The 16,317-nt window shown below is 38.1% G+C and overlaps 1 protein-coding gene and 1 non-coding gene across 7 annotated transcripts in view; both read left to right on the forward strand.

Moving 5' to 3' along the window:
* The window catches only part of CCDC171 (coiled-coil domain containing 171), a 394,098-nt gene that overhangs the window by 46,689 nt on the left and 331,092 nt on the right, over positions 1-16,317 (forward strand). For all 6 annotated transcript variants that reach the window (XM_089317363.1, XM_089317367.1, XM_070052470.2 and 3 more), the window contains one exon: positions 13,371-13,517. In XM_089317363.1, coding sequence (XP_089173489.1) covers positions 13,371-13,517 — 147 coding nt within the window. The remainder of the gene's footprint in view (positions 1-13,370; positions 13,518-16,317) is intronic.
* LOC127485329 (U1 spliceosomal RNA) lies at positions 6,692-6,854 on the forward strand. The gene has a single exon (XR_007912433.1). It is a non-coding gene; the product is annotated as a U1 spliceosomal RNA (small nuclear RNA).

Below are 16,317 nucleotides of genomic sequence, written 5' to 3' on the forward strand. Positions count from 1 at the left end.
CTTAAGAAACTATTATCTCACTTTCTGTAAGGAAAGTCTTTTTAGAAAAACAGTCTGAGAGATAGAATAAAAATCTTATATCTTTTAAAGTGACTGTTGATGGCTTTGCTTTTTTATCCTATAATTAACCTGCTATGCCACAATGCCGGCCCCATATCCTATAATTAGGTGCTGGTATCATATGGTGTACTCTTTGTGTAGCTCTCTGAGGGAATTCAGTTTTTAAAGTAAGTTTAAAAAAAATTTCTTGGTAAAACCTCATTTTTAACAAGGTTGGTGTAATATTTCTCTCATTTGAGCTTTAGAATTCAGAAACAGTAATAAATAAAATCTTATTTTTATGCAATCCTTTTTTCTTTCTGTAGTATTTGTAGTGGTAAATAGAGGTTCACCTTCCTGAAATATTTATACACATTCTTACTAAAGTTACCTCAAAAGTTACTTCATTTAAAGTTAATGTTTCTCATTTTTTAAAACTCATGCCCTCTTTTGATAAAGTATAAACATTCCATGTTTGTAAACATTCCATGTTTGTCTTTAGCATTATTTGATATCTGAAAACAAATCAAAGGTATGGTAATTTTAGAACTGAGTATTTGTTGATTTTTTTAAAAATACATGTGTATGATTTTATTATTTTAAAAATTTACCTGTGTATATTTAAAAATAGTATTTATTTTTGTAATTTATTTTTCCTTTGTTCCTGCATGTTTGCTGCAGTCTTTTGTGTGGTAGGCAGTGTGGGATGGGCATGGTAAAGCTTTGTTTTTGAACCACTTAACCCATCAGGGGCCGGCATTGTGGCACAGCAGGTTAAGCTACCTTCTGCAATGTTAACATCCCATATGGGGGTTGATTCTAGTTCCAGCTGCTTTACTTCCTACTCTTGCCTTTCACATAAAGAAATAAACTTAAAAAAAAAATCCATAACCCTCTTGATAATTTTTCCACCCCATTCCAATTGGCGGGCATTGTGGTATAGCAGGTAAAGCCGCCACCTGCAGTGCCGGCATCCCATATGGGTGCTGGTTCGAATCCTGGCTGTTCCACTTATGATCCAGCTCCTTGCTAATGCTTCTGGGAAAGCAGTGGAGGATGGCCCAAGTCCTTGGGCCCCTGTACTCATGTAGGAGACCCGAAAGAATTTCCTGGCTTCGATCAGGCCCACTCCTGGTCATTGTGGCCATTTGAGGAGTGAATCAGCAGATGGAAGATTTCTTTCTCTCTCCCTCTCTCTGTAACTCCTTCTTTCAAATAAAATAAATCTTTTAAAAAATGTCAGGACTGGGCTGGCGCTGCAGTTCACTTGGCTAATTCTCCGCCTGTGGCACGGGTACCCCGGGTTCTAGTCCCGGTCGGGGCGCCGGGTACTAGTCCCTGTTGCTTCTCTTCCAGTCCAGCTCTCTGCTGTGGCCCAGGAAGGCAGTGGAGGATGGCCCGAGTGCTTGGGCTCTGCACCCGCATGGGAGACCAGGAAGAAGCACCTGGCTCCTGGCTTTGGATCAGTGCAGTGTGCTGGCCTTAGTGGCCATCTGGGGGGTGAACCAACGGAAGGAAGACCTTTCTCCCTGTCTCTCTCTCTCACTGTCTAACTCTGTCTCTCAAAAAAAAAAAAAAAAAAAAAAAGTCAGGATTGAAAGCATTGAGAATATTAATTCATAATTTCATTTCCAGAATTCTGTCGCTTAACCAGGGTATAACGTTATTGATTCCTCACTCATTGACTAAGTTTAGTGTGTTACTGTAGATTGAAAATATCATGGGACCGGCATTGTGGCATAGAAGGTTAAGCTTCTACTTGCGGTACTGGCTTCCCATATGGGCGCCACATTTGATCCAGCTCCCTGCTAATGTGCAAGTGCTTGGGCCCCTGTACCCACGTGGGAGACCCAAAAGAAGCTTCTGGCTCCTGGCTTCCTCCTGGCCCAGCTCTGGCTGTTGCGGCCACTTGGGGAGTGAACTAGCATATGAAAGACCTCTCTATGTCTTCCCCTTTCTGTAACTCTGCCTTTCAAATAAATAAAAATAAATTTTTGAGAAAAAATAATAACATGAACAACAGAAAGAGGAGGAAGAGGGGCATTAAGGAAAGTTATCATCCCAGGCTTAGACATAGCAGCTTGTATGCTAAGATAGGTTAGACTTTGGGGTACAACATGTCAAAGATTGGCCCAGCAAGTACAGTTATGGTTACATGAAAAGAAAGTGTTTGGAAGTTCACCACCACTGAGGTGGGGCAACAAAGAGCATTTCTTTGTATTTTCCCAGAAAACTTCTTGTCACCTGTTGGCAAATGATATAGAAAATGACTCTGGCATGGGTACTGAATGGTGTTTTCAAGCAGAGAATATCTTAATATTGAGTTTATAAAATTGACATGTTGTGTGTATTGTAAAAATGCCTACAGTTTTAGGAAACTCAAAAGCAGAATGTGACGGTCTTGCCCCTTTCCTCTCCAATTCCACTCCTTGTCAAAAGATACAGAAATGTACACTAATGTATTTATATAAATAAAGCTATATGCCTCAATATTTTGTATGCATACCTTATTATTTTAGTGTTTGCATGGTTTTCTGTTACATAAATGTTCCCATACAAAGGGGCTTCAAAAACCATGGAAAGATGGAATTAAAAGATGGTGCAAAATTTCCATGAACTTTCCGGAGCCCCCTGTTATCTCAGCAGTACCTTATTGGTGGATGTTTTATTTCTTTCAAAAAAATTCGCTCTAACTGAAAATTATTCAGTAACATTCTTGTTGTTATCTTCAAGCAGTCATACAAGTGATTCTTCTGTGTAAATGCCTAGAAATATAATTGCTGGCTCATGAGCTTATAGATTTGTAATTATGATAGGTGCTATACAAAGTTAGTATCAGTTTACGCTTCAGCAATGAACACCAATTTTTTTTTTTTAAAGGCTTTTTTTTTAATGATTTGTTTATTTATTTATTTATTTGAAAGTCAGAGTTACACAGAGAGAAGAAGGAGAGAGAGAGAGAGATCTTCCATCCACTGGTTCACTCCCCAAGGGCTGCAGCTGCAAGTATCCGAAGCCAGGAGCCAGGAGCCTCCTCCGGGTCTCCCACATGGAGCAGGGACCCAAGGACTTGGGCCATCTTCTACTGCTTTCCCAGGCCACAGCAGAGAGCTGGATAGGAAGTGGAGGAGCCAGGTCTTGAACCAGTGCCCATATGGGATGCCAGAGCTTCGGGCCAGGGTGTTAACCCGCTGTGCCATAGCGCTGCCCCTGAACACCAATTTTTTAAAAATTTGTATGCATGTGTTTATTTGAAGGACAGAGTGACAGTGAAAGAGAAAGAAGATCTCTATCTTCCGCTTGCTTGTTCACTCCCCAAATGGCCTCCAAGAGCCCATTCTGGGCCATTCTGAAGCCAGGAGCCAGGAACTCCATCCTGGCTTCCTACAAGGGCGGCAGGGGTCCAAGCGTTTATCTTCCCAGACACATTAGCAGGAAGCTGGGTTGGAAGTGGAGCAGCTGGGACTTGAACTGGTGCTGTGATAGAGGATGCCAACTTCACAAGCTGTTGCTTAACCTGATAGACCACAGCGCCCACCTTAATAAGCACTAGTTTTGATTGCTGAACTGTGCTGGCTTCGGGGGTTTAGAGGAGGAACTTGTTCTGGTTCTTTTAGGAGATTACCACAGACTTTGTAGCTAGCTATCTTGGTGTCTTTTTTTTTTTTTTTCTTAAAACTATTTACTTGAGGGAGGGATGAGGGAGAAAGGGAGAGGGAGATGAGGGAGATGGAATAAACACTCCCATCCGCTGGCAAGGCTGAAGCTGAGAGCCTGGAACTCAATCCAGGTCTCCCTTGAGAGTGATGGAACCCAATTACATGAACCATCATTGCTGTCTCCAGGGGGTCTGCATTAGCAGGAAGCTGGAGTCAGGAGTGGAGCTGGGCATGGAATCCAGGTACTCTGATATGGGACATGAGCCTCTTGATCCCTGGGCTAAACACCCTCCCTGATATTGTTTATAAGCTAGTGAAGAGGAGTACTTCAGCTCTGATGCTTTTAAATATATAGTTAGCATTCTTCAGGACTGGAGCCATAATTTGGATTCTGAGAAATGTTGTTTATATGAGTGCATATAAAGAATCATACTTTGTGGTTTATGTTTCTTGAAGATGTGGAAAGAAAACAAGCTTATTTTCAAAGAGCACAATGTGTTTTCCTATGATGTTAAATGTCAGTTGAAAAACAAGCCTCATTTAAAAATATTTTCAGTTCAACAACTCCCTCTAGTGGAAAAAGAAAAAAACTCCCTCAATTTTCAGTGTCCTAATAGGATTTTATTTCATTGACACATACTTCACACTTCTTTTTCCATTGTGAAGATCCGGGCAGCCCAGGTAGTTTTTGGCTTGATTAGAAAATAAATTCTTGGGGCCAGTGCTGTGGCATAGCAGGTAAAAGCTGCCACCTGCAGTGCCAGCATCCCATATGGCACTGGGTTTGCGACCTGACTGCTCCACTTTTGATCAGCTCTCTGCTATGGCCTGGGACAGCAGTAGAAGATGGCCCAAATCCTTGGGCCTCTGTACCCACGTGGGAGACCCGAAAGAAGCTCCTGGGTCCTGGCTTCGGATTGGCACAGCTCTGCCTGTTGCTGCCATCTGGGGAGTGATCCAGTAGATGGAAGACCTCTCTCTCTGTGCCTTTCCTTCTCTCTGTGTAACTCTGACTTTCAAATAAATAAATAAATTTTTTTAAAAAATCTATGAAAAAAGTTTTAAAGCTTAATTTTTTTGGACAGGCAAATTAAATTTTATGTAAATTTCATGAGGGATTTTGTAGATCTTTTGGAGTTTCCTATACTTGTATTATATTGATAAAACTATAACTTAAATATTTGAACTTATCAGGGATTGAAGCAGCCAATACTCAACATAACTAACCAATGTCGTTAATAAAGTTAGTACTTGCCACCTAGATGATGTTAGTATTTATCACATGTGTTTCAGAATTAAGAAGTAGTAAATTGACATATTAGTGAACTGTTCTGCCACCACCCACGCTAAAAAGATAACCACCTTCAGGTTATTATGGTACAGCATATATATTATGGTATTATGGGATAGAAGGTTAAGCCCCACCTGTGACACTGGCATCCCATATTGGAGCCCTGGTCTGATCCAGCTCCCTGCTGATGAGCCTGCGAAAAAAGCAGAAGATGGCACCTGCTGCCTATGTGGGAGACCCAGATGGAATTCCTGGCTCCTGCCCTAAACCTGACTCAGCTCTGGCCACTATGGCCATTTGAGGAATGAACCAGTAGTTGGAAGATCTCGTGCCCTCTCTCCATTTTAAAAGCATACATACATATATTATTTAAAAAAAGGAAAACTGCCATTAGGAAGTTGGTATTTAATCTTCAGTGAATATACATTGATTCTATATAATGCTATTTTAGTATTTTAAAAATATACATAGAATATCATACTGTATATATACATCTTTGTCAAACTTGTCTTTTTATGTGTTTTTAGAGATTTATCAAAGTTAATAAAATAGTTCAATTAACTGCTATCTGATATTTTGTCCTTTCTGTACACCATAATTATTTTACCCACCACTTGACTGAGATTTAAGTTCTTTCCTAGTTTAAATTATTATTGATAATGTTTCCTTGAACATCAGATATCTTTGTTTATGTGGGCATACGTCCAGTCTGCAGTCATTAGAAGGTAAGATATACATCAAATGGTTCTCCCAGGTGGATATACCAATTTGAGAGAAGAGTTTCTCTTTGCTTACATGCTCTCAGGATTTTTCAGGTTTAATTTTTTTTTTGTGATAGGGTGTGTGTGAAATTGTACCTTTTTCTTGCTTAAATTTCCACTTCCCCATTGTTGAGCATATTTTGTATTGGTTATTCATGTTTCTTTTGTTCTGAACTGCCAGTTTGTATTTGTTGTCCTTTTTTCTTTTGGATGTTTTTATTGATTAATGGGAGCTTTTTATATACTTGGTTACTAATCTTTGGCTACTTTGCAAACATCTTTTCCCTCTTTGTAGAGACAGAATTTATATGATGTTTGATGTTTTACATTTTAAGGTGATTGAGAGTTAAACCACTGTATAGGATGCCCGTATCTCATATTGGAATGCTGGTTCAAGCCTGGCTACTTTGCTTCTGATCCAGCTCCCTGCTAATGTGCCTGGGAAGCAGCAGGTGATGGCTCAAATACCCATGTGGGAGGCCTGGAATGGATTTCCTAGCACCTGGCTTCAGCCTGGCCAACCCCTGGCTGTTAAGGTCACTTGGGGAGTGAACCAGTGGATGGAGATCTCTGTCTCTCTCTTACTCTCAACCAGTCTCTGTTATTCTACCTTTAAAAAAAATTTTGATGTAGTTAAATTTATCAGTTTTTCTTTTATAATAATTATTTAAAAAATGTCTTATACCTGTATAATCCAAAGTCAGAATATATATTTTTTATATGTGTAGCATGAGATGTAATTTAATTTTTTTCTAAATGAATAACTAAATGTCCCTTACAAGTTATTCAGTTGTCTAATTGTTTATGTTTATTGATTTATAATGCTATGTTTATAATGTTAGATTGATTTATGGTTTATCATATGTCATTCATTTATATCTAAGATTTTATTCCTGTTTTACTTACATATTAGTCTGTTTCTGCATCAATGTCAAATTGTTACACTAACCTGGCAAGGGATACAGCATGATCACAAAGGTGGTTTTCCTAGGGCGAGGATCACACATTGCACTCTGGGTTGCTGACCCCTATGATTTCCCCAAATGCGGGAAACTCAACTGCATAATTTGTGATAGTGGGGCACTGTGTTTGCGCTCTCCCCTGAAGAAAAAAAGAAAAAAAATCAAATTGTTTCATTAATCATAGCTTTAGAATAGTGATGGTATTTGATAATGGAATTTCCCCTTTTAAATGTTTTTATTTTCATGTACTTGAAAGGCAAGAAAAGAGAGAGAGAAAGAGAGGGAGGAAGAGAGAGAGAAAAAAAGAATATCTTCCATTTGCTCTTTCACTCCCCAAGTACTTGCAACAGCTACCGCTGGGCTAGACCGAAGATTTAGTATGTCTCACTTCTAGATATATATCTGAAGGAAATGAAATCAGCATATGAAGGAGATGCCTGCATTCCCATGTTTAGTGTAGCACTATTTACAATAGCTGAGATACACAATCAACCTAGATGACCATCAGTGAATGAATGGATAAAGAAAATGTGGTATATATACATGATGGAATATTTTTCACTACAAAAAAGAAGGAAATTCTGACATTTACAGTAAAGTGAGTGGATCTAGAGATCATTATATTAACTGAAACAAGCCAGACACAGGAAGATAAATACATTTTCATATGTGCAAGTTAAAAAAACATAGTCCATTTGAACTTAGAATATTGATTACCAGAGCTCAGAAAGGATGGGGGAAAGGGTGATAGAGAGAGATTGGATAATGGGTATCAAAACACAGTCAGATTGAAGTAACAAGTTCTGGTTTTCTATAGCACAGACAACTGTTATTCAGTATTAGTATTCAGAACTATTATTATATGCTGTGTAAATAACTGTTAAATTCCAAGCACAAAAGATGTGGAAATAGAAAGGCTACTTGCATAGTTTGATTGGTTTATCTTTTATATATGTGTTGAATATTGCACTGTACCCCAGAAAAATGTTCAAGTATTAGATGTTTATCAAAAATAAAAATTTAAGAACCCTCTTTTCTTTATAAATTATTTAAAATTCTTTATAAATAATTTAAATTGTTATTAGGAACAGAAAATTTCTTTATGAAATTCTGTATTGAAAACAATTTTTGCCAAGAAATTTGCCATTTTTTAAATTTCCCATTATCTTTTAGGGTTGCTGTAGAGAAGTTGTAATTCATTCTGATTCATGATCCTTTGGATATGATTACATATTTTTCTTTAAGAATTTATGAGAAAAATTTATGTCTTTTAGGTTTAGAAATTGGCTTGAATTATTTCATTAATGATTTATTCTCCTTTGTTTTCACTGTTATTTCTCTGTAAGATCCTTTATATTTGTTGAATATTGGACTCTCTGGATTGATTGATGCATATTACCTTTTTATTTTTTATTTCATTTTTTTGGGTTATATTGTGTATTTTCCAAGTATTATTTCCTAATTCCCCATTTATCCTTATATGTTTTTGATTTTTAGGTTTTATTTTGTTTCTGAAGTTTGATTTTTGTAACATACTGGTTTTGCTTTATCTCTGAAGGTATGTGGAAATGTAATTCATATAACACAAACCATCATTTTTTATATATCAGAGTTGTGCACCGTAAAAACTATTTCACTTCAGAATATTTTCAGTTTCTTCCAAAACCCTGTACCTATTACCAGTCTCCCTTTTTGCTCTGCCTCCTAATCAGCCACTGGTGATCACTAATTATTTTCCCTATCTATTGATTTTCCTGTTCTTGGTATTTTACATAAACAGAATTATATAGTGTGTAGATTTTGTAGCATATACTGGTTGTCATTTTTTTAGTTCTACAGACTTTTTTATTTGAAATTTTAAAATTTATTTCCATTTATTTCAGAGAGAGGTAGATGGAGCTAGGTCTTCCATTTACTGGTTCATCCCCCAAATACCTGTATAGCCAGGGCTGTGCCAAGACAAAGCCAGGAGCCTGGAAATCCATCTGGGAGTACATCCCCAGTACTTAGGCTATTACTTGCTGCCTTCCCAGGTGTGTATCAGTAGGAAGCTGGACCTGAAGTGGAGCAGTTGTGGCTTGATCCAGACACTCTGATATGGGATGCGGCCATCTTCCACTGCTTTCCCAGGCACATTAGCAGGGAGCTACATTGAAAGTGGAGCAGCTGGATCTTGAACTGGCACTCATGGAATGTCTCCATTGTAAGCAGCAGCTTTACTCGCTAAGCCATAGTGCCAGGACCCCTGGATACATTTTCAAATGAAAATTCCAGATAATTTTAGAGGAACTCCCCTTAGATTGACAGCGGATTTCTCCACAGAAACCTTAAAGACCAGGAGAGAATGGAGAGATAAAGTTCAAGTTCTGAAAGAAAAATCTTCCAAACCAGAGTATCTTAACCAGTGCAGCTCTCTTTCATAAATGCAGGATAAATAAAGACTTTGGAAGACAAGCAGAAACTGAAGGAATTCATCACAACCTAAGGATGGCAGAGTCAAGTCATTACTTATCAGTAATAACCTTGAATGTAAATGGACTAAATTACCCAATTAAAAGATGTAGACTGAATGGATTAAAAAAAAAACTGATATTATGCTGCCTACAAGAAATGTACTTCACCAGTGAAGACACAAACAGACTGAAAGTAAAAGGATAGAAAAAGGTACCCCATGCAAATGGAAACTGGATGGAGTAGGATTAGCTATACTTATATCAGACAAAATAGACTTTTAGACAAAAACTGTTAGACAAGGAAAGTCACTATATAATGAGCAAGGGGTCAGTTTGGTAAGAAGATATTACCATGATAAATAAAGATAAACTTAATACTCGAACACCTAGTTTTAGAAAACATTCTAGATCTAAAAGAAATGTTCGGATCCAGCACAATAATATTGATATACTTCAACACCCCACTTTTATCATGGATAGATCAGCCAGACAAAAAAATATCAACAAAGAAGCAACATAGTTGACCTACACTATAGACCAAGTGAACCTAATAGACATGTATAGAACATTCCATCCCATAGCTACAGAATACACATTCTTTCATCAGCACATGGAACATTTTCTAAGATAAGACTATAAAACAAGTCTCAACAAATTAAAAAAAAAAACTTAAAGATCACTTGATGTATCTTTTCTGACTACAAGGGAATAAAGTTGGAAATTAACAGCAAAATAAACATCAGAAGTTATAGAAACATGGAGATTGAAGCACATACCATTGAATGAACAAGGATTGATTGAAGAAATCAAAAGGAAAATTTAAATTAATGAAAGTGGAAACACAACACACCAAAACTTACAGGTACAGCAAAAGCATTACTAGAGGAAAGTTTATAGCAGCAGGTGGCTGCAATCAAAAACAATGGAAGAGGCTGGCACCGTGGCTCACTAGGCTAATCCTCCACCTGCGGCGCTGGCAGTCCGGGTTCTAGTCCCAGTTGGGGTACCGGTTCTGTCCCGGTTGCTCCTCTTCCAGTCCAGCTCTCTGCTGTGGCTCGGGAAGGCAGTGGAGGATGGCCCAAGTGCTGCTTGGGCCCTGCACCCGCATGGGAGACCAGGAAGAAGCATCTGGCTCCTGGCTTTGGATCGGCACAGCATGCCGGCTGTAGCGGCCATTTGGGGGGTGAACCAACAGAAGGAAGACTTTTCTCTCTGTCTCTCTTACTGTCTGTAACTCTGCCTGTCAATAAATAAATAAATAAAAAACAATGGAAGGGTATCAAGTAAATAACAGTGCATCTCAAGGATCTAGAAAAACAACAAACCCTAAAATTAGTAGAAGGAAAGAAATAATAAAAATAGAGAACAAATAAGCAACATAGAAATAAATACGAAATATTAAATGAAGATTTGGTCTTTTGAAAAGGTAAGCAAAATTGATAAATTGTTTATCAAACTAACCAAAAAGAAAAAAGAAGAGTCAAATTAACTAAATCAGATAAGGAGGTATTAAAACTGATAGTACAGAGATACAGAGAATTGTTAGGAACTATTATGAACAACTATATGTCAATAAATTGGAAAACCTAGGAGAAATGAATCAATTTCTGGAAACATACCTTACCAAATTAAATCATGAAGACATTGAAAACCTGAACAGAACACTAACAAGTAATGAGATTGAATCAGTAATAGTCTCCCAGCAAAGAAAAGCCCAGGACCAAATGCCATCACTGTTGAATTCTGTCAATTTTTTAAGAACAACTAATACCAGTTCTTCTTACAGTATTGCAAACAATTGAAACATAGAGAATCCTTCCAAACTCATCCCAAGGGACCAGCATTATGTTAATCCCAAAACCAGACAAGGATACAACAGAAAATACTAGAGACCAATATTCCAGATAAACATAGATGCAGAAATTCTCAGTGAAATATTAGCAAATGACATTCAATTGCACATCAAAGGGATTATTCTTCCTGACCAGGTGGGATTTATCCCAGGGATGGCAGGAATGGTTCATGATGCAAGAAGAATGGAAGAAAAAAATCATATGATCATCTCAATAGATGCAGAGAAAGGATTTTAATAAAATACAGTATACATTCATGTTGAAAGCCTTGAACAAATTTGATGGAGAAAGAATATACCTCAACACAATAAAGACTATATATGACATGCTGTCTTCACTGAACTTTACTTCTTAATAAGATAATATACCCCATTTTATAATCCTTGTCATAAATACCAGGTTATGTGATATTAATATATCCTCCCTTGCTTTAAAAAGGGTATGTATATGCATATATAAATGTTTACATATGAATTGAATATGGCAAACTGTTAAAATTTGTTAAATCTGTGTGCTCATTCAACTCTTTTTTCTGTGTTATTTGAAACACTTTAAAATAAAATGAAAAAATTTAAAAAATGCATAATATTTAAGGGGATGATTGAAAGTTGGAGATTATGATTTGTAAATTAACAAGGCATATAATTTAACAGTGACTGAATTAATGCTGGTGGTTGATGGCCTAAAGGAGGGGGACATAGCATGTTAGAATAACAATGTCTTGTGTGGTGCTTAATGTTCTCAAAAGTGCTTTCATATATGGAAATACTCTTATGATAAAATTAGATTACATAATGCTGTTCATAATACCATTTGTTTTTTGATATAGAGTGTCATTATACAAGCATTTGTTAGTGCTGTTAGTTGTAGGTAGTGTTGCTTTAGTATCCAGCTTTATTTTTTTAAAGATTTATTTATTTGAAAGAACGACTGAGGTAGTGAGAGACAAAGAGACAGAGACAGAGAGACAGAGAGACAGGGAGAAAAGGGGAGGGAGAGAGGGAGAGAGGAAAAGAGAGAATCCCATCTTCTAGTTCACTTCCCAGATGGCCACAATTGCCAGGGCTGGGCCTGAGTGAAACCAGGAGCCAGGAACTTCATCCAGGTTCCCATGTGAGTGGCAGGGACCCAAGTACTTGTGCCATCATCTGCTGCCCTCCCAGGTGCATTAGCAGGAAGCTGGATTGGAAGCAGACCAGCCAGGATTTGAACTGGCATTCTGATGTAGGATGCTGGTGTTACAGGCAGTGGCTAAACCTGCTGCACCACAACACTGGCCCCACAGCTTTGTTCTTAACTATGAAAGTGTGAAGATTAAAAACGTATAAGTTGATAACTTTTGTATATTAAGAAGTCTTTATGACCTAAAGGAAATAATTATTAAGAGTTACATATATGGTCAACTGAAGAATACTTATGAATGATGCAATATGAAGAGAAGAATTGAATTTAAGTTTTTTTTTTTATCCCTTGACTGTACTGCTGTGTACTTTCTAAGCTAGAATATTTGATAGAAAATTATATTTGATGCTCGAAACATACCCAAATTCATTTGAGTGGCTAGGAATTCTTGGAAGCATGTTTAAATATGTATGTATGTCTATGAATAAGATTATGATGGTGAGAAGAAGGTGGAAAATAAAATTTTGTTAAGGGCTTTAAGTGAGAATGATTACTCTAGATTAGTTATTGTGGAACATACCTTTCATATATACATGCTAATTTCACATTTGAACTTTCAATAAAATTGAGCTCTTATTTATGAATTTAGTTGGAAAAAGAGATTGAAAAATTTAACTAGAGGACTACCTGGAGTTAATTTTCTTTCAGTGGTAGCTAAGGTTTGAAAAATTCTGAAAACTGAAGAGGAAGTGAAACACAGCCATCTAGTGGAGACAAGCTTAAGAGCCATAAGCTTGTCCTCACATTTAAGTGAGTGCGCGTGAACATCTCTCAAGGGTTATTATAAAGCACTCTAGCAGAGCATCCCTTCTCACATAAAGGAGCAACATACGTTTATGTTACGAATTCAAGTTTTAATGAGAGGGGAAAACTTTATGACAATTTAAATATAATATTATGTAAATACTCACTGAGGTCAATTGAACTAGTGTGCTTCACACATTTTTAATTTTAAATATGTTGTAATCATGTTTTTGTCAAACTCTAGGATTACTTTTTAAGTGCACGTTTGTTCTGAACATTGCTGAAAAGTATCCAGGTCTCTCTCACCTAAATTAACCTATTTTTATAGTTGAAGCTCAGGTTTAGTTCCTCACTGTCTTCTTTAGAGTAACTTTTAGGTGCTGATAACTTATAAACTTTATTGATACAAAAATGAATTACTTCCAGGAGCAAGATAGTGCTGTACAAAATATGCACAAGAAAGTAGAACAATTAGAAACTGAACATATGGACTGCTCTGAACTCTTACAGCGACAAACGAATGAACTTGAATTTAGCACTCAACGAGAGGAACGTCTTAGAAAAGAATTTGAGGTATGCTTTACACTTATTTTATAGCATGTATATTATTCATTCAGTGATTTAAGCTTAGAGAAAGTTTTTCTCTTCCAAAAATATAAAATATTTTTGAGAGGCATTTTGTTTATATTATATATTTGGCATTTTTGAGAACTTTTATTTATTTTTCTTTTTAAATATTTTTAAAATTTATTTATTTTTTTAAAGATTTATTTTATTCATTTGAAAGACAGAGAGACAGAGAGAGAGAGAGAGAGGTCTTCCATTCCACTGGTTCACTCCCCAAATGACTGCAACAGCCAAAGCTGAGCTGATCCGAAGCTAGGAACTTCTAGTCTCCCATGAGGATGCAGGGACCCGAGGACCTGGGCCATCTTCCATTGCTTTCCCAGGCCATAGCAGAGAGCTGGATCAGAAGCGGAGCAGCCAAGACTCGAACCGGCGCCCATATGGGATGCTGGCACTGCAGGGTGGGGCTTTGCCCCCTGTGCCACAGCGCCAGCCCCTAAAATTTATTTTGAGAGGTAGAGTTACAGATAGAGAGAGGGAGAGACAGAGAGGTCTTCCATCCGCTGGTTCACTCCCCCAGTGGCTGCAGCGGCCAGAGCTGGGCTGATCTGAAGCCAGGAGCCAGGAGCTTATTCCACTTCTCCCATGCGAATGCAGGGGCCCAAGCACTTGGACCGTCTTCTACTTTCCCAGGCCATAGCAGAGAGCTGTATTGGAAGAGGAGGAAAAATGGGACTCAGAGGCCGGCACTGTGGCTCACTTGGTTAATCCTCCACCTGCGGTGCTGGCATCCCATATGGGCACCGGGTTCCAGTCCCGGTTGCTCCTTTTCCAGTCCAGCTCTCTGCTGTGGCTCAGGAGAGCAGTGGAGGATGGCCCGAGTGCTTGGGCCCCTGCACCCACATGGGAGACCAGGAGGAAGCACCTGGCTCCTGGCTTCAGATCAGCGCAGCACCGGCCATAGCGGCCATTTGGGGGGTGAACCAATGGAAGGAAGACCTTTCTTTCTCTCTCTCTCTCTCTCTCTCTCTCTCACTGTCTATAACTCTACCTGTCAAAAAAAAAAAAAAAAATGGGACTCAAACAGGTGTCCATATAGTGTGCTGGCACTGCAGATGGAGGCTTTAGCCCACTATGCCACAGTGCCAGCCCTGAGAGCTTTTATATCTTAGTAAAGTATCTTATGTCTTGCCTCTAATTTTTAAAATCTATTCATTTTTTAAAAAGATTTACTTATTTATTTGAAAGTCAGAGTTTCACAGAGAGAAGGAGAGGCAGCGAGAGAAAGAGAGGTCTTTCATCCACTGGTTCACTCCCCAGTTGGTCTCAGTGGCTGAAGCTGCGCCAATCTGAAGCCAGGAGCCAGAAGCTTCCTCCAGGCCTTCCACGTGGGTACGGGGCCCAAGGATTTGGGCCATCTTCTGCTGTCCCAGGCCATAGCAGAGAGCTGGATCGAAGTGGGGCAGCTGGGAATTGACCTGTGGTTCACGTGGGATGCCGGCACTGCAGGTGGCAGCTTTTACCTGCTATGCCACAGCGCTGGCCCCATAAAATCCATCTACTATTAACAATTTTCATGGAATATTTGGAAAGTTTGCAAGTAATTACTTATAAGGTTGAGGAAGTAATGTAAAATATTTGGTATACATAGTTTCTAAATGACAAAAGTAATATTAAAATGTAATTTTATAATTTGAATAATGTATACTAGCTGGTTTTGTGGAATGCTTTTCAGGTGAGTTTTAAATGAGAAAAGAGCATCTGTTTACAAGTATAAAATATGATTTCTGTGATACAAAAATAAGATTGAAAGAAATTTAATGTGTGTTAATTTATCTTTTTAAAATTCCCTTCTGCTTTGTAAAAATTAAGTATTTTAACAGATAAAAATTTGGTCCTAAGTACACTTTTTAATACTTATTAGATAAATAAGAACTTATAAGCTTTGTTTAATGATAAATGTTAGAGGTTTACTTTGTTGAACTCACTGCTATCATTTAACATTGATCTAGAAACTTTAGCTGAAGAAATACATAAAGGCAAGAATAGCAGTAACAATTACAACTTTTAGAAGGGGATATGATTTGGGAGACAGAGAGGGAGAGAGAGTGTGAGTGAGTGAATTTCCATCTTTTGGTTCACTCCACAAATGGCTACAATGGCCGGGGCTGGGCTAGGCTCAAGCCAAGAGCCTGGAACTCCATCTGGGTCTCCCATGTGGGAGGCAGGGGCCCAGGTAGTTAGGCTATCTTCTGCTACTTTTCCAGGTTCGTTAGCAGGGAACTGGATCAGAAACGGAGCAGCTGGGACTCAAACTGGCCCTCCAGTATGGGATACCTGCATTGCTGGCTGTGGTTTAACCCACTGAGCCATAATGCTACCCCCAGCTTTAAAATTGTGACACTGGTAAAAAAAAAACAACAACAACAAAAAAATTTTATTTTTTATTCACTTTCTGTAGTAGATGAAGTCACTGGGTGTCACCAATAGACTCCTTTGGCTGTTATCACAGCTGTCCGCAGATCTGACTGTGGCCAATCACGTATTAGTATTTTTATCACTCAGGTCACATGTAATAAGGAGGACAGGCAGAAAGTAATATGTAATGATTGTATTTATATTCTTACTAGCAAGAATCAGAGAAAATGATACTGGAGATTTTTTTTCACCACAGTAGCAAAATAGGAATAAAACTACCAAATACATTAAAGATTATGAAATTTAATATAGGGTTCTAAAAGAAAATGGTGAGTGTCGCGAGTGCCACTTGTCACACAGCTCGACAAGGCTAATGCAATGTGTTAGA

Source organism: Oryctolagus cuniculus, chromosome 1 (assembly GCF_051225735.1).
Source record: "Oryctolagus cuniculus isolate XC-2025 breed Fujian yellow rabbit chromosome 1, ASM5122573v1, whole genome shotgun sequence".
NCBI lineage: Eukaryota > Metazoa > Chordata > Mammalia > Lagomorpha > Leporidae > Oryctolagus > Oryctolagus cuniculus.